The following is a 19,087-nucleotide window of genomic DNA, read 5'->3' as shown; positions in this document are numbered from 1 at the left end:
AGCCAACAGTCAGCAGAAGGGTTTCCCCAACGTTCGTTATTCACATACACCTGTGCTAGTGTTTACTTGAGATTTTCTTCAAGGAGTTTCAGTTTGGAGTCCGGCTTTCAGTTCCCGTGGATGTATACCTAGGATGGGGATTGCTGAGTTATGTCAGAAAGCCAACATCCTTACCTTGTGACGCCCTTAGCAGAAGTCCAGCACTGACATCTGCACGTCCAAGGGCAGCCCGTCAGTGGATGAGCCATGTCCTCTGCTGTGGGTTTGTCTACCCTGTTTCTTCTCCTCCTCAGAGAACCAAACGGGTGTGTGGCCCCTAGGTCCTGGTCTTATGGGCTCCGGAGTTCTTCATTCACCCTCTGGCTAAGGCCCAAGGTTCCCCAGAGGCCTCAGGCAGCACTAACCAGGCAGCTCTGCCCACCCTGCCCCCTTCTGCCAGGTCTCACCAGGCCAGGCAGCATAGATCTACGGCTGCCAAACCTTACGAGAATCAGCTGGAGAGCTTTTTGAAAACTTAGGTTTCCCTGAGCCATACCCACAAGATTCTAATTCTAATAATACATGTAGTGGATAACAGAGGTCAGAAGCAGCCCAGGTCGGGTGGATAATCAGCCCAAAAGGCATCCTGTGCCTTAGACAACCTCCACAGAAAGAGGCAGCCCAGGGCACAATCGCGACCCCAGAGCTGGGGCTGAGTCTGACTCACTTTCTAAAACAGGCACTACTGATTTGATGGAACGTTTTGGTTCTGCTTTTTCCTTATTTCACGGGACACAGAGTTAGGTGCTGACAGACCCTTTTGTAGGGCCGGATTACCCAATACACCAGAATACCCAATAAGGTATGCACAGGTTTACCTGTTTGAATTTACTAATCTGTAGTGAACAATTTCACCTATTTTTCGCCACAGACCCACATGAAATTGTTCACTACACATTAGTAAATAAACACAGGTAAGCCCGCACGTCCCTGGCTTACTGGTTATCAGCCCCTACGTTTGAAAAGCCCCTTTCCTTTCCCTATTTGAGCAGATGGGAAGGAGCTTAGGAGTCTGGGATTTCTGGGGCCAGTCTCACTGTTTCTTATCTTCCATGCCCATATCCCATTGCTGGTCCCTTGGATAGGAACTAGACTGCAACCCATCTAGGTGGCTGCCCATGGTATTTTGGGGAAAGATAACTTGTTTCTTGAGCCTTGAGTGATCGTGGAGAGGAAAGGGTGGATTATATCCAGAGCCTCCCCATACCAGATTCAGATGATGAGATTTAGTCGAGATCTGGGACTGGGAGTTGATGCTATAATGGGAAGGAGACCTTTGGGGACCTTGGGGTAGGGTGGATGTATTTTTGCATTTGGGAAGGACGTGCATCTCTAGGGGCCAGAGAGCAGGCTCGGCAGCAGAATGATGTTCAAAAATGTCCACGTCCTAATCCCAGAACTTGTGAATATGTTCTATAGCAAAAAGGACTTTGCAGATGTGACGAAAGTTAAGGACCTTGAGCTGGAAGAGCGTCCCAGATGACCCAGCTGAGTCCAATCGAAACACTTGTTAGTTGCTTGTGTAAAACAGAACGAAACATTGCCCGGTCCTGAGCCATCTTCAGGGTCGTTGGTATGTTTGAGTCCATTACAGAGAATTTTCTCTAGCTGTAGGCAGGAGAGGCTTGCGGCAGGAGACGCCCTGGAAGGCACGAGCTTTGTGTGTTTTGTTCACTGTGTGAGTTGCCAGAGCCTGGGACCCCTGGAGATGCTCAGTAAGTGGTTGGTAACAGAGAGACCAGGGGCATGAGCATTTTTGAGCACCTGCTAAGGCTGCCTGGATCCCAATTATAGCCATGTGGACAAGCTACTTAACCTCTCTGCCCTCTAATTATCCCTTTTCTACAGATGATGGCAATAATGCTCAGAAAGGGGAAGTCACTCCCCAAGGTCACCCGTTTAGTAGACAGCAGGGCTGGGATTCAAAAGCAGGCCCATTGGAACTCATCTGAAGATGGCTTGGCCAACGCAGGAAAACTTCTGAAAGGGGTGGCTGCAAAGTTTTCATGGCCCTGACTTGTTCCTTTGCCTCATCCTGCAGCTTTCCATTCTGGTCACTGGCTGTCATCCCATTTCGGAGGCCACAGGAAGCCCAGCTGCTCTGACAGACCAGCAGGGGGTGCTAGCACTCAACTGTGGAGACACTGAGCTTCCACAGAGGGGGTCTAAGGAGTGAACGCCCTGGCCACAAACTAAATCACATGCTGAGGAACGGTGTCCCTAACAATGTCTCTAACAACGTGGAACATCAACTGGTTTGCGACAGTCTTTGCCTTGGCCTGCTGGCCGGATGACCTTGGGCAAATGACCTCATCACTGGGGCTGCAGTTTTCACAACTGTAAAATGGGGGAGGGGTGCACCTCACAGGGAAAAGCTTCTATGGCCCGCAACTCTTAGTTGAATTTGTATTCTTTATCAAGAGACGTTTAATGATTTTTTTTAAATTTTTATTGCGCTTTAAGTGAAAGTTTACAAATCAAGTCAGTCTCTCACGCAAAAACTTATATACACCTTGCTACACACCCCCATTTGCTCTCCCCGCAATAAGACAGCCTGCTCCCTCCCTCCACTCTCTCTTTTCGTGTCCATTTTGCCAACTTCTAACCCCCTCTACCCTCTCATCTCCCCTCCAGGGAGGAGATGCCGACATAGAATAGACGTTTAATGATTCTCGAAGGACTGTAATTTCAAATTCTGCCCAAACCAGGTAAATCCTTTTTTTGGACTCAGCTGCCTTGCTTCTTTTCCTCCAGCCTTTTATGTCTTTATCAGGAGTCTCCCCTATCTGTACTCAGCATTCCTGATCCTTCGAGCAAGCACCCTCAGACCATTTATAAAGTACACTAGAGCTTGACAGGGGCCCTGGTGGCACAGTGGTTAAGAGCTCAACTGCCAACCAGAAGATAGGCAGTTCGAATCCACCACACTCCTTGGAAACCCCGTTGAGGCAGTTCTATTCTGTCCTATAAAGGTCACTATGAGTCGGAATCGATGGCAACTGGTTTTTGGAGCTTGACTAAACAGGCCCCTTCAGTCAGGCCTGTAAGGGGTCCTTTCATTTGGAAACTTGTGAGCCAAGTGTAAAGTCAAGAACATTGTGCATTTGCTATATATTTCCTGTCTTCTGACCTCAAAGGAGTCCCTGGGTGGTGCAAAGGTTAACACGCTTGGCTGTTAACTGAGAAGTTGAGGTTCTAGTCCACCCAGAGACACCTCCGAAGAAAGGCCTGGGATTCTAATTCCCTAAAAATCAGCCTTTGAAAACCCTATGGAGCAATTCTACTCTGACACACATAGGGCACCATGAATTGGGATCAACTCCATGGCAAATGGTACTTATTACTACTGGTCCAACCTCCCCATGCATGTCCAGCAAGGCCCTGTGCTAGGGTAAAAAAAAAACACAGATAAATAAGACAAATTGAAGCCCTGCAGGCCCCTCCAATGGGGACAGAGATACTGAGAGATGATTTCACAACAGTCTATGTGCATATGTACAGAGATCCAAAAAGGGTAGGGGAGGGGCACCTAATCAGCGTTCCAACAACCTACCAGGCACCAGGCTTTACAGGCAGTATCTCTACTCCTCAGAACCACCTTGCAAAGGAAGAATTATCTCCACTTTACAGAATGACCTCCAAGCCTGGGGTCGGACAGGAAAGGGCGGGACCAGGGCTGGAAGCAGGTGTGGCTAACAGAAGAAAACAGGGTCTATGACAAGCATTAAAATTACGTCCCTCTGGGGCGTAAGAGGCACCCACAGCCCATCTTTAAGTTGCACACCCCCCTCCCCAATTTTAAGATGAAGAGACGTGGGTGGCAGCATCAGCTGGAGCTCCTTCCCCCTTCTCGTCCGGCTGCCTCACTCAGGCGCCTTTCATATCTGTGGTACCTCGGAAAGTCATTTCACGCTTCATCTGGCGCCCCTCTGAACTTGTGCCCAGGGATAAGTGTACCCCTCTGCCCCGCCCCATGTCTCTATGTCTAACACGCTTGAGGAAGGACGTTCGGCTTTAGCAGGTTATTAGACACTGCTCAGTGGCACCCCCTTTGACTGAGCTGTTGTATCCACTACCCTAAGCAGGCAGTGCCCCCTAAAGATGTCCTTTTGCACAGGCTCCAAGACCACTGCTTAAAAGTAGGTTACTATGGCTGAAAACACGTTTTCCCCCTTATCCTTGCAAATAAGCAGCTGCTCGGGGAGTCTGGACCACAGCCTGATGTTTAACAACACCAGCCCGGGCCCACTTGGTGGCCCAACAGATGGGCTGAGACCATTGGGATTTGAAGGCACACACAACATCCCTTCCAAGTTCTTTTTCTCAACCGTTAAGTCGGACACAAAGCGACCAGAAGACAAAATTCTTTTATGTGGTCATTTCTTCCCCCTCCTCTTCACCTGATGGATAAGAAGTTTGCAGTAAACTCTAGCTTTACAAGAATATGCAACAGAAAGAATTAGGGAACTCAGTGATCAAAACCAGCTGAGGGTTTTTTTTTTTCTTCTTCTAATGTAAAGCAGTTCCAAGAAAAGTGAAGTCATGGCCTAGGTTGCTTATTTTCAGTTCTTAGAAAAGAGCCAATTTCAAAAGGGAAGCGACGCTGCCTAAGCACACAGCCTGCCGTTGTCTGCCATGGGTGCTTGCTGATAAACCAACTTTGATTTGGCACCAGAAAAACGAAACTTCGCCCCCCTCCCAAATGCGTTTTCACTGGGTGATGTCAAGGAAGAAACACTAGTCGAAGCAGTAAAAGTTATTAATATTCAGAGAAACCACAGCAGTCCAGCTAACAGACTGAGACGGCCCGCTTCCAGAACAGAGCTGCTGGCAGTCTGTGAGGACTTGGGAAAAACACACAGACCGCTTTTTCCAACCCCCATCTTCCTAAGACACTTTACTAGCCAGGCAGCAGTGTTACTCAATGAGCACTTTTCAGTCAGGTACTAGCCGCCAGACACTTAGGGGAGGACAAGCCGGGCAGGATATGGTCACCGAGGTTCTCGGTAGCCTGGGTCAGTGTGCGAACAGAAATGCCGGTTTCAGATAAGAGAGAGCTGCAGCTGGGCAAACTTCAGCTTAAGACCTTACAGCATCTGCCACAGACCCAGCTCAAGGGGCTACTACTGGGCACCCCACGGGAGTCTTTTTGGGGGTAATAAAGTTTTAACCTAAGAGTCCTATAAACAGAGATCCCATGGACCGTACCAAAAATTAAATTTCAATGTAAAATTCAAAGCAACCCAGAAAGTGTCCCAGCCAAGAGCCTAAGGAGACATGACAACTAAATGTAACATGGTGTCCTGGATGCAATCCTGAAGACAGAAAAAAGACATCAGGCGAAAACGAAGGGGGTCTGAATAAAGCATGGACTTCAGTTAATAGTAACACATCAATGTTGGTTTATTAGCTGTAACAAACGTACCAGGTTAATATAAGATGCTAATGATAGGGGAAACTGGGTGGGGGGTGTATGGGAACTCTCTGTATAATCTTTGCAACTCTTCTACAAATTTAAAACTGTTCTAAAACACACATTTTTTTTTAAGGCAACTGAAAAATCTAAGCAAGATGTTAACTCCTCCTCCCAGCAACAATGATTTGGTGCCTACCACGTGCCAGATACTATGTAAAAGTGACTTACACGAGTCTTCATTTTTCCCTCACACAAGTGCTATGAGCAGGGTATAATCTCAGAGAGGTTAGGTAACTTCGTTGTGGTCACAAAGCAAGTTTAGTGACAGATGAAAGGCTCAAATTCAGGTCTGTGGGGCTGCAAAGCTCCCCGTTAAAGCTCAGCAGTACGGCCTGAAAAACCCCAAACTGTAAATGCAAAACAACTTGGAACAAGCTCCAAACTTCCAACAAGCTCAGATCCATAATAAAAGCAATACATACTTCCCAATTTGCCCGCCTTTAAAAGAAAATTTCTATCGTTTAAAAATAAACAGTATCTAAAAATATTTATTACTGAGAACATGCAAAAATGTAAGACACAAAAAAAATACAAAAACTTTTATCATGACACCATAAAATATGAAATGCCACCAAACCCTACAGGAATGCTAGAACACGACTCCGTTCTAATGTCTGCATCTAAAGAAAAATGAGGCACGGGCAGCACGCAGACAGCAGAAACCCAACATCCAGTACAGGCACATCAAAAATCGTTCCACGAGAATCCAGACTTTCTGGAGTCATTGAGCCTGGATGAACCCCTGAAACTACTGCCCTGAGATCTTTAAACCTAAAAATATCCCCTGAATTTTCTTTAAACCAAATAATAGTTTAGCTTAATTAGTAAAGAATGCCTGCCTTGGGCATTATGCTCTTCTGAGGAACTATCTATATGAGATCAAAATGACAACAGCATACAAAGGTCAGATAGGAAGCTTAGGGGGCAGTGAGTTTATGTTAATGGTGGAGGAACAGTTCAGAAAAGGAGGGTAAGAATGGCTGCACAACTTGAAGAATGTGATTAATGTCACTGAACTGTACATGTAGAAATTGTCAAATCGGTGTATGTTCTACTATGTATACTTTCAACAATAAAAAAAGAATAATAGACAACAACAAAAAATACAAGCCAGAAAAAACAAACACATCTAGCTATATTAAAATTATTTACTTCTGTTTATCATGATACTATAAATTTGCGATGCTACCAAAGTCTACCGTTATGCTGGAACGTGACCCCTTTAATGTTTACAATATAAATAAAAACGAGGCATGGGCAGTAAGCAAAGAGCAGAAAACCAACATTCGGTACAAGCAAAACGAAAAGTCGTTCCAAGCAAAAAGATGTCAGAATCCGGGAGCAGGGGGCTGTGTGGTTTCTCACTAAAGGTGATGAGGCAGAAGTTTAGATAGGGCCTGAAAGCGGTTCACAATCGTGATCTTCATTCCACTCTAGATCCTCCTTCATGTTACAAATTTTGAGCACAGTTCAACCTCTCTAAGTGAAGGGGGCCAGGCAGGTATCCACATCTACGGGGAAATGGACATTAACTGGCTGAGTGGTGTCTATGGTGGAAGCGAGGTGGGCCGTGTGTCAGGGAGGGCCGCTGTGCCCTGCAGTTGGAAAATGCCATTTGACTTGCAGACAGGTATGGAGGCCGTGGATGGAGAAGACATGGGCATGATGTCAGTCCTTTCTGACGCAGGCTGTTTTCCTGCCTGGTACCATCACCTCGGGCAATGACCAAGATTCAAAATTTTGCATCGTAAAAACAGGGTGGCAGGAGTAATGGAAAAAGTATCATCGCTTGTTAAATCTGGAAAACATAACATGAGATTTCTGTGTGCTTTAGAGAAAGAATTAACACACACAAACCCCTCCCTCCCAAAATATAACACAACATCTGCTTTTCATCAGCAAACATATTCAAGGCAAGGGGCAGCGCAGGCTGAGTTAAGTATCCTCGCATAAAAAATTCCTACATCCAGACTCCTTGATCAACCAAAGCTCTCTGAGAAACTGTGGAGAAACAGACACTGAACGAGGTGGATGAAGTCCACATGGCATAAGAAGCTCAACAGCTCCAGGCTTTCCATGTCCGCTTTAACTACTGTTCCAGCATCGTCTAAGGAACGTTCCTGTGTAAGTCTTCTACTTCCAGTTCCCACATGCTTTCATGGATGGGGTTATCAGAAAGATCTGTCATCTTCACAGCCTGAAGGCACGGCTCAGGGCTGCACGACTGAACCACTCCCATAACCATCACGTACTTGCCTAGAAGAAGAAAAGCCCATCTTAATATTCACAGTAATAGAAGGAAAAAAAAAAAAAAAAAAGATGCAGCAAATGGACCCAGTCCAGAGAGCCCAACTTTATCAGAGAAGCAACAACAGAGAAAGAAGAAAACTCAGATGAGTTATTAAATGTCCAGGTAGTCAGTTTTATGTACACACAGACACAGACACACACACACACACAGAGTTGTTGCTGTCGAGTAGATTCCGACTCATAGTGACCCCATGTGACAGAAATCTGCCCCCACAGGGTTTTCTTGGCTGTGATCTTTATGGAAGCAGATTACCAGATCTTTCTCCCACAGAGGCACTAAAACCAAAAACCAAACCCAGTGCCATCCAGTCAATTCCAACTCATAGCGACCCTATAGGACAGAGTAGAACTGCCTCACAGAGTTTCCAAGGAGTGCCTGGCGGATTCGAACTGCTGACCCTTTGGTTAGCAGCCGTAGCACTTAACCACTACACCACCAGGGTTTCCACAGAGCCACTGGGCAGGTTCAAATCACTAGCCTTTTGGTTAGCAGCCAAGTGCTTAAGCAGTGTGCCACCAGGGCTCATATATATGTATTCACATAAACCAAAAAACCCAAACCCACTGCCGTCAAGTCAATTCCAGCTCATAGCAACCCCATAAGACACAGGAGGACTAACCCATAAGGAGTAGCTGGTGGATTTGAACTGCTGACCTTTTGGTTAGCAGCCAACCTTTAACCACTGTGCCACCAGAGTTTCCATATATTACATACATATACATATATACACACAATAAGTCAAACATTGAACTTGGAAGATGACATTTGTTATCTTTTCTGGTTTCTTGTTTTAAAATGTTCAACGAACTCGCAGCAAGCTACCGTCATGCACAAAACAATCACATCCTAGGAATGGGGAGACCCTCACATCAGAGCATGACATATAATCAGACAGGTTGCAGTAGGGCAGAGGCAGGAAATCCAGGCTTTTCTCTACTTGTCGCTTGTTCAACGCCAGTATATGTGACTGGTTTCTGTGCACACGATGGGCCCTCTTTGCAAAGATACTCTGTGACAGCCCCAAAGCAAATCCAATCTTCCCCAATGTTGCCAAGCCAGGCAGATGACAGCGTCTCTTCCCCCCCGCCCCCCCGCCCACTCCAACTGCACAGGACCCACACCTGCCACCACCTCTGTATCCTGACCACTGGCTGAGCACACACAGGCAAATCAACAAGAGGGCTGGCTGCCATAGGAATGATCTAATGACATATTAACCGTGACTCTCTTCCTATTCCCTCGGGGAAGTGGCTCTCCTTGAAAGCAAAACTTGGCCAGTCTTAACCACACAAAACTCAATTGTGTTAAAAACCCCAAAGAAAGCAGGAAGAACAGGTACCCTGCTAGTCCCCACCTTGTGCCCCGCGAGGCTGCTGTACTCACACCTCACGCTGCCTCTATCCAGCAGGGCTGGACTTGCACTTCCTGTGGGTGAAGGAAGCCAGGCAGGCTGATCCCTGAGCTCTATGGTTTTTAACCAGTGGCAGGGTATCTTTAGGCTACGCTGAACCTACCTCACGATTCTCCTTGAGTAAGTAATTAAGGTCAGATCTCTCACTGACTGACCTGTGAATGGCCCTAAAGTGCTGGTTGAGACAGAACCCTCAGAAAAAGAATGACCCCAACCAGAGAAAGTAAACAACTGTAGACCTGTACGAAACACAGATGAGCTCACTGGCTTCAGCTGGTGCCTCTTTCCTCGGAGATTAGACAACCTGGTTACTAAACCAGTTGACATCAGGTCCACTTCGGCTCAATGGCAACCCCATGTGTGTCAGAATAGAACTGTGCTCCATAGGGTTTTCAATAGCTGCCTTTTCGGAAGTAGATCGCCAAGGTGGGCTCGAGCCTCCAACATTTCAATTAGCAGCTGAGCATGTGAACCGTTTGCACCGCCCAGGGGCAACTGGTCATGCACACACAACCAGGAACTGGTAACTCCAAATCCAAACCTGTTGCTGTCAGGTGGATTTAGCAACCCTAAAGGACAGAGGACAACTGCCCCATAGGGTTTCCAAGAAGTAGCTGGTGGATGCCAACTGCCGATCTTTTGGTGAGCAACCTCTCTTAGATATGTAGTGCTGCTGTTAACAGAAACACCACAAGTGAATGGCTTTAACAGTCTCTCACAGTTTAGGAGGTTAGCAGTCCGAATTCAGGACACCAGCTTCAAGGGAAGGCTTTCTCTGTCGGTTCTAGGGGAAGGTCCCTGTCATCAGTCTTCCTTCCCCTGGTCTAGGAGCTTCTCAATGCACGGACCCTGGGTCCAAAGGACACACTCTACTCTCAGCACTACTTTCTTAGTGGTATGAGGTCCCCCTGTCTCTCTGCTCACTTCTCTTTTATATCTAAAAAGAGATTGATTTAAAACACAACCTAATCTTGTAGATTGAATCCTGCCTCATTAACATAACTGCAGCTAATCCCACCTCATTAACATCATAGAGGTAGGATTTACAACATATAGGAAAATCACATCAGATGACAAAATGGTGGACAATCACATTACTAGGAATCATGGACTAGCCAAGCTGATACATTTTTTGGGGCGACACAATTCAATTCATAACACACCCGTAGCTCTTAACCACTTCGCCACCAGGACTGCAACTGATTTTATTAATTCTACCTACCCTCCCACCCCCATCAAGCCTTCATCCTCTCTTGCCTTGACTACTTCAAAAGTCTTCTTCCCTCGTAAAAAGACCAGACTTAATGGTCTGACTGAGACTAGAAGGACCCCGGAGGTCATGGTCCCCAGACCTGTTAGCCCAAGACTGGAATCATTCCCAAAGCCAACTCTTCAGATAGGGATTGGACTAGATAGATAGTAGATAAATGATACTGGTGAGGAGTGAGCATCTTGGATCAAGCAGACACATGAGACTATGTGGGCAGCTCCTGTCTGGAGGGGAGATATGAAGGCCGAGGGGGTCAAAAGGTGGGTGAATGGACATGGAAATACAGGGTGGAAAGGAGTGCGCTGTCTCATTAAGGGGAGAGGAATAGGGAATACACAGCAGGGTGTATACAAATTTTTGTATGAGAGACTGACTTGATTTGTAACCTTTCACTTAAAGCACTATTAAAAAAAAAAAAAGGCTCCTTCCAGCTTCCAATCTCTCCCTCTTCACAGCCATGCCCCACTCTGCTTCTGCGGTGACCTTTCTCAGCAGTACGCCAACCTCCAGAACCACGCTGACCACAGCACATTCTAGGTGATTTGTCTCCTGTTTCTTCCTGCAGACTGGGAGCAACTCGAGGGCAGGGAGCACCTGACTCAGCTCTGCACCTTCAGCACCTGATGTTTATAGAGAAAAACTGCTGGATGCTCCAGAGACGGCACAGCAGAGGTTCAGCAGGTGCAGTGACATCAGCTAAAGGCCACCTTAAGGCTGGCAGTTTCCACAAACAGTATGGAGGCTGCCCCACATTCTGCTCCAGGCTCCCCAAAGACACTGAGCTTTCTGTCACCTCCAAGCCTTTCCACATGCTGCTCTTTGGACCTGGACAATCTCCTGCCACTGCACATGGACACAGGGTGATGGATTGTCCTACGTTCCAGGAACCCTTCAGTTCCAGGCCACCTAGGATGGTTGGTCAACCTACAAACTCCAGCACTGCTTCAGGCCTACCTCCTCCAGGAAGACTTCCCTGATCCTCAAGGCTGCCTCAGTTGAACCTGCTCTGTGCGCACAGTACATATATATATACACAAACCATTGCCATCGAGTCAATTCTGACTTATAGCAACCCTGTAGGACAGAGCAGAGCTGCCCCATGTGGTTTCCAAGGCTGAAATCTTTATACAAGCAGACAGTGGCTGGTGGGTTCAAACCACTGACCTTTCAGTTAGCAGCCAAGCACTTAATTACTGCGCCACCAGGGTTCCTTGCACCCACGGTACCCCATGCTCCCGCCTGTAATATCACTGCTGCACTTTAGATACCTGTTTACTCTCCTGGCTCCCACCTGAAGGAACTGAGTTGGCTGTCAGCTGAGACTTGGTAAAGCAATGCAGGGATTAATTCCTCAGAGGGAATAGCACTAGCCCTGCCCACAGGCACTCAAGCCAGTGGTAAGTCACACAGGTTCACCAGTGCTCATTCGGCAAACACTACCTACCTACCCAGGCCAGGCCTTATGCCAGAGCTGGGGCCCAGACACAGAGATGCCCCACTGCCTTCAAGGGGCTTTGCCTGGAAGCCACGACACAAGGCAGCCCGGATTAAGGATAGACCAAGGGTTAGCACACTTTCTCTGTGCGGAACCAGACAGTAAATACTTGAGCTTTGCAGGCCATGGTGGTATAGTGGTTAAGAGCTACAGCTGCTAACCAAAAGATCGGCAGTTGAATCCACCAGGTGCTCCTTGGAAACCAATGGGGCAGTTCTACTCTGTCCTATACAGTCACTATGAGTGGGAATCAACTTGCCGGTTTTGGGTTTTGGTTTGCAGGCCATATGGTCTCTGTCGTAACTACTCAACTCTGCTGCCGTAGCGAGAAAACAGCCCTAAACAATATGTAAGCAAATCTGTTCCAACAAAACTTCACTTATGGACACTGATATTTAAATTTCATAGACTTTTCACATGCCAGGAAATAGTATCTTTATTTTGTTTTTCGGCTATTTACAAACCCTAAAACCATTCCCGAAGCCAACTCTTCAGACGAAGACTAGACTGGACTATAAGATGATACTCATGAAGAGAGTGCTTCTTAGCTCAAGTAGATACATGAGACTAAATGGGCAGCTCCTGTCAGGAGGCAGGATGAGAAGGCAGAAAGGGATAGGAGCTGGTTGAATGGACATGGGAAATCCGGGGTGGAAAGGAAGAGTGTACTGACATAGAGATAGCAACTAGTGTCACATAACAATGTGTGTATAAATTTTTGTATGAGAAACTAACTTGAGCTGTAAACTTTCACTTAAAGCACTATATATATATACATGTGTGCCATTTTTAACTTGTGGACTGTAGGAAAAGAGGCTGCCAGTCAATCCCTGTGCCACAATAGCACTGGAGCGGAGGGCAGGAGAGAGGGAAGGTGGACAGACAGGGCAGGGAGTGGGGTGGGAATCAGTATATAACCACAGTCACACTTTTTGAACCTTCACTGTAAGCCAGGCACTGTGCTAAGGCCATTTTTAACTCATTTTTGCTTCATTACATTCCTACTTATTAATTCACACAACAGGCAAGACTTCCTACTCCCTTTTTACAGAGGGAATCCAGGTCCAGAAAGGTTAAGAAAGTGCTACAGGCAGCTCAGCTGCCTAGGGGCTGAGCCAGGAATTCAACCCAGGACTGTCTGAGTCTTAGGCAGCCCTGACCAGATCACTGACTCCAGTTCGAATCCACGACAATCTGGGAGGAAGGTCTCTCAGGGGACAAGGGGTCTACTCATCCTTCAGATTCCTCAGCTTATACCTCACACGCTCCAGGAAACTCTCCAACCAATCACTCCAACAACCAGCACCTCCTCCTGGCTCCACTGGGATCAGCGATTCTCTGGAAGATTTGTCCCTGTCCTGTGCCCACCGCCTGTCCTCAAAGCAGATTAGTCATGTCCATCTTGATTTCTGCTGCAGCCCAGTGCTTCCCTCACGAGGTCCTGGCACACAGCAGGTGCCACATAAACATCCCAGGGACTGAATGAGGTGAGTGTTCAATGCCTGTCACTCTGAGAAATGCTGTTTCCTCAGGGCGCCTATGGGTGAGGCGCTGGGGACACAGCGCAGACTCTGGAAGGGAGGTTCTCAAGGTGGTCCCTGGATCAGCAGCACCAGCAGCACTGGTTAGAAAGGCCAGGTATGGGCCTCCAGACCTGCAGACTCAGAAGAAAACCAAAAAAACCAAACTCATAGCGACCCTATAGGACAGAGTAGAACTGCCCCACAGAGTTTCCAAGGAGCACCTGGCAGATTCGAACTGCCGACCCTTTGGTTAGCAGCCAAAGCACTTAACCACTACGCCACCAAGGTTTCAGCAGCTCTAGGTTAAAGTCTAGCTATGTGGGTTTTAACAAGCTGGCAGGGTGGGTCCAAGCCCTCTGGGTAAGTCTGACCATGCTCAAGTTTGAGCACCACTACATTTACAGAGGAGGCAAACATTAGTCAACCAGCCTTAGGCAGTTCCATGCTGGAGGTACAGGAGGGTCACCATTCCTCGGGGTCTGGGAGGGGTTCCCTGAGGAATGTCACCTGGTTGAGACATTAGGAATAAACAGAATTTTCTTACAAATGCAGATGCCGAGGCCCCTTGGAGGCGTTCCAGGAACACGTATACCTTAAATAGGCTGCAGCTGAGGTTCATCATCGGATAAACTCAGATAACGGGGGCTGGGGGAGGGACAGCAAGAAGGGATACACAGGCGAAGGAACTGCAAGAGCAAGGGCCGGGAGATGGTATAGCCAGGCCCGGCCTCTGGCAGTACAGCCAGGGTCAGCCCCGGGTTCGGATCCGACCTCGGCCCAGGAGTGTGCCCCGCACCCGGACCCCGCCCGGTCGCCCGTTACCTGGCGCGAGGCAGGGCCGCCCGCGCGGTACCCGCTCCAGGCCGCGCACCTCGAAGGACCCGCTCGGGTCCCGCAGCCGCGCCTCGCCGCCGCCCGCCTCCACCACCGTGCCCTGCATCCACACAGCCGCCAGCTCCAGCGGCTCGCGGCCGGCCCGCAGCAGCCGCCAAGCGCCCGGCACGCCTTCCGCGTCCTGTCGCAGCTGCTCCGCCAGTACCTTAAGGGGCGGCGCACGCGGCAGCCTTACGGCCGCTGGGCCCCGGACGGACAACGAAGAGTCTGCCGCCATTCGACTCCGCTGCCGCCGCAGCTTTCCCGCCAACGTTGACGGGCTACGAGGCCCGGCCCGCGGCCACTATTGCGGAAAGAGCTGATGGAGCCGGCCAATGGCCGGCGGAAGGGGCGGGGCCTCCAGTCCGCGGTCCCGCCTCCCCGCCCCCGCGCAAGCCGCCAGGAGTGCGCATGCGTACGTCAGTAACTCCACGCCTCCAAGCTAGGAACGAACGGATGCGCTGCGTTAATAAAGGATAAATAAAGGGAGAGAGGTAAAGACTCCCTCTTGTCAAAGCTTCTCAAAATTTGGCGTGCATGCAAATCACTTGGGGATGTGATTACTCATCTTCATAACCTTGCCAGTATTTTGTACCCAGTAAATGCTCAGTAAATGGTAGTGGAGCTGAAATGAACAGTAGTGTCATAATTCAGTGTTTATTGAGAGTGATCAAGGACGTCCAATCCATTCAGGAGATAAGGGTGGAAGGAGACGGAGACAGCTACTAAAATTTCTCTTTATTTTATTATTTTATTTATATTTAATGAGTTTTATTTATTATATTTTAATGTACTTAATCATTTTGAGACGTGCCACATCAGCAAATGAAGGTCCCGAAAGCTTGACTCCATCCACATCATTAAGGTTGACTCTACTTTGAGGAGGTAGCTCTTCCCTAGTCATCTTTTGAATGCCTTCCAACCTGAGGGGCTCATCTTCCGGTACTGTATCATACAATGTTCTGCTGCTATTTATAAGGTTTTCACTGGCTAATTTTTGTTGAGAAGTAGACTGCCAGGTCCTTCTTCTAGTCTGTGTTAGTCCGGAAGCTCAGCTGAAACCTGTCCACCATTGCTGACCCTGCTGGTATTTGAATATCAGTGGCAAAGCTTCCAGCATCACAGCAACATGCAAGCCCCCACAGTACCACAAACTGACAGATATGTGGGGGAGGGAAAATGAGAAGAAACAGCTGCAAATATCCATTAATAATCAGAATGTGGAATGTACAAAGTATCAATCTAGGAAACTGGATATCGTAAAAAATGAAATGGAATGCATAAACATTGATATCCTAGGCATTAGTGAGCTGCAGTGGACTGGTATTGGTCATTCTGAATCAGACAATCATATAGTCTACTATGCCAGTAATGACAACTTGAAGAGGAATGGCATCGCATATATCGTCAAAAAGAACTTCTCAAGATCTACCCTGAAGTATAACACTGTCAGTGATAGGATAATATCCATACGCCTACAAAGAAGACCAGTTAATTCGACTATTATTCAAATTTACGCACTAACCACTAAGGCCAAAGATGAAGAAATTGAAGATTTTTACCAACTTCTGCAGTCTGAAATTGACCAAACATGCAATCAGGATGCATTGATAATTACTGATGATTGGAATGCGAAGGTTGGAAACAAAGGAGGATTAGTAGTTGGAAAATATGGCCTTGATGACAGAAATGATGCCAGAGATCACATGATAGAATTTTGCAAGACCAATAACTTCTTCATTGCAAATACTTTTTTTCAAGAACATAAACGGTGACTATATACATGGGCCTCGCCAGATGGGATACACAGGAATCAGATTGACTACATCTGTGGAAAGAGATGATGCAAAAGCTCAATATCATCAGTCAGAACAAGGCCAGGGGCCAACTGCGGAATAGATCATCAATTACTCATATGCAAGTTCAAAAAAAAAAAAAGTGGAAGCTGAAGAAAATAAGAACAAGTCCATGGGACTAAAGTACGACCTTGAGTATATTGTACCTGAATTTAGAGACAATCTCAAGAATAGACTTGGTGTGTCGAACAGTAATGACCAAAGACCAGATGAGTTGTGGAATGATATCAAGGACATCATACATGAAGAAAACAAGAAGTCATTTAAAAAGACAGGAAAAAAGGAAAAGACCAAAATGGATGTCAGAAGAGACTCTGAAACTTGTCCTTGAATGTCAAGTAGCTAAAGTGAATGGAAGAAATGATGAAGTAAAAGAGATAAACAGAAGATTTCAATGGCGGCTACAGAAGACAAAGTAAAGTATTATAATGAAATGTGCAAAGATCTGGAGTTAGAAAACCAAAAGGGAAGAACACACTTGGCATTTCTCAAACTGAAAGAACTGAAGAAAAAATTCAAGCCTCGAGTTGCAACAGTGAAGGATTCTATGGGCAAAATACTGAACGACACAGGAAGCATCAAAAGAAGATGGAAGGAATACACTGAGTCACTATACCAAAAAGAATTGATCGATATTCAATGATTTTAGGAGGTAGCATACAATCAAGAGCCGATGGTACTCAGGAAAGAAGTCCAAGCTGCACCAAAGGCACTGGTGAAAAACAAGTCTCTGGGGACTGACAGAATACCAACTGAGATGTTTCAACAAACAGATGCAGCATCGGACATGCTCACTAGTCTATGCCAAGAAATTTGGAAGATAGCTACTTGGCCAACCGACTAGAAGAGATCCATATTTATGCCCATTCCAAAGAAAAGTGATCCAACCAAATGCGGAAATTATCAAACAATGTTAATATCACGCTCAGGTAAAATTTTGCTTAAGATCATTCAAGAGTGGTTGTAGCAGTACATCAACAGGAAACTGCCAGAAATTGAAGCTGGATTCAGAAGATGTGGAACCAGGGATGTTTGTTGTTCTTAGGTGCCGTCGAGTCGGTTCCGACTCATAGCGACCCTATGCACAACAGAACGAAACACTGCCTGGTCCTGAGCCATCCTTACAATCGTTGCTATGCGTGAGCTCATTGTTGCAGCCACTGGGTCAATCCACCTCGTTGAGGGTCTTTCTCTTTTCCGCTGACCCTGTACTCTGCCAAGCATGATGTCCTTCTTCAGGGACTCATCCCTCCTGACAACATGTCCAAAGTATGTAAGACGCAGTCTCGCCATCCTTGCTTCTAAGGAGCATTCTGGCTGCACTTCTTCCAAGACAGATTTGTTTGTTCTTTTGGCAGTCCATGGTATATTCAATATTCCTCACCAACACCACAATTCAAAGGCATCAGTTCTCCTTCGGTCTTATTCATTGTCCAGCTTTCACATGCATATGATGTGATTGAAAATACCGTGGCTTGGGTCAGGCGCACCTTAGTCTTCAAGGTGACGTCTTTGCTCTTCAATACTTTAAAGAGGTCCTTTGCAGCAGATTTACCCAACGCAATGCATCTTTTGATTTCTTGACTGCTGCTTCCATGGCTGTTGATTGTGGATCCAAGTAAAATGAAATCCTTGACAACTTCAATCTTTTCTTCACTTATAATGTTGCTCAATTGGTCCAGTTGAGGATTTTTATTTTCTTTATGTTGAGATGCAATCCATACTGGAGGCTGTGGTCTTTGATCTTCATTAGTAAGTGCTTCAAGTCCTCTTCATTTTCAGCAAGCAAGGTTGTGTCATCTGCATAACGCAGGTTAATGAGTCTTCCTCCAATCCTGATGCCCTGTTGTTCTTCATATAGTCCAGCTTCTCGTATTACTTGCTCAGCATACAGATTGAGTACGTATGGCGAAAGAATACAACCCTGACACACACCCTTCCTGACTTTAAACCAATCAGTATCCCCTTGCTTTGTCTGAACAACTGCCTCTTGATCTACGTAAAGGTTCCTCACGAGCACAATTAAGTGTTCTGTAATTCCCATTCTTTGCAATGTTATCCATAATTTGTTATGATCCACACAGTTGAATGCCTTTGCATAGTCAATAAAACACAGGTAAACATCCTTCTGGTATTCTCTGCTTTCAGCCAGGGTCCATCTGACATCAGCAAGGATATCCCTGGTTCCACGTCCTCTTCTGAAACCGGCCTGAATTTCTGGCAGTTCCCTGTCAATATACTGCTGCAGCTGTTTTTGAATGATCTTCAGCAAAATTTTGCTTGCATGTGATATTAATGATATCATTCTATAATTTCCAAATTTGGTTGGATCACCTTTCTCGAATTGATGAAGTAAAAGAACTGAACAGAAGATTTCAAAGGATGTCTTGAGAAGGCAAAGTGTTATAATGACAAGTGCTAAGAGCTGGAGATAGAAAACCAAAAGGGAAGAACACGCTCGGCGTTTCTCAAGCTGAAAGAACTGAAGAAAAAATTCAAGCCTCGAGTTGCAATAGTAAGGATTCTATGGGGAAAATATTAAATGACGCAGGAAGCATCAAAAGAAGATGGAAGGACATCCCCGAAGACAAATCATCAGGAATGAAAAGGACTGGTCAGTGGCGGGGAGAGAGATGCTGATGAAGAGTGAGCTAATTAAATCAGGTGGACACGGGAGAGTGTGTAGGCAGCTCTTGACTGGAGGGGGGATGGGAAGATAGAGAGAGAGGGAAGATGGCAAAATTGGCACGAAATGAGAGACTGTAAGGGCTGACTCAATAGGGGGAGAGCAAGTGGGAGAAGGGAGTAAGATGTATGTAAACCTAGATGTGAC

At 46.7% G+C, this 19,087-nt stretch overlaps 1 protein-coding gene across 1 annotated transcript; it reads right to left on the bottom strand.

The window, feature by feature from the left end:
• Nucleotides 1-5,417: 5,417 nt before the first annotated feature.
• Nucleotides 5,418-14,748, bottom strand: RMI2 (RecQ mediated genome instability 2). Its single transcript, XM_023557278.2, has 2 exons — nucleotides 14,348-14,748; nucleotides 5,418-7,771 (listed from the first exon to the last, which is right to left on the bottom strand). The coding sequence occupies exons 1-2, from the start codon at nucleotides 14,634-14,636 to the stop codon at nucleotides 7,623-7,625; spliced, it is 438 nt and encodes a 145-aa protein (XP_023413046.2). The 5' UTR covers nucleotides 14,637-14,748; the 3' UTR covers nucleotides 5,418-7,622.
• Nucleotides 14,749-19,087: the final 4,339 nt, after the last annotated feature.

Source organism: Loxodonta africana, chromosome 12 (genome assembly GCF_030014295.1).
Source record: "Loxodonta africana isolate mLoxAfr1 chromosome 12, mLoxAfr1.hap2, whole genome shotgun sequence".
NCBI lineage: Eukaryota > Metazoa > Chordata > Mammalia > Proboscidea > Elephantidae > Loxodonta > Loxodonta africana.
The sequence above is the reverse complement of the archived record's forward strand: the minus strand, read 5'-3'. Positions and strand labels throughout refer to the sequence as shown.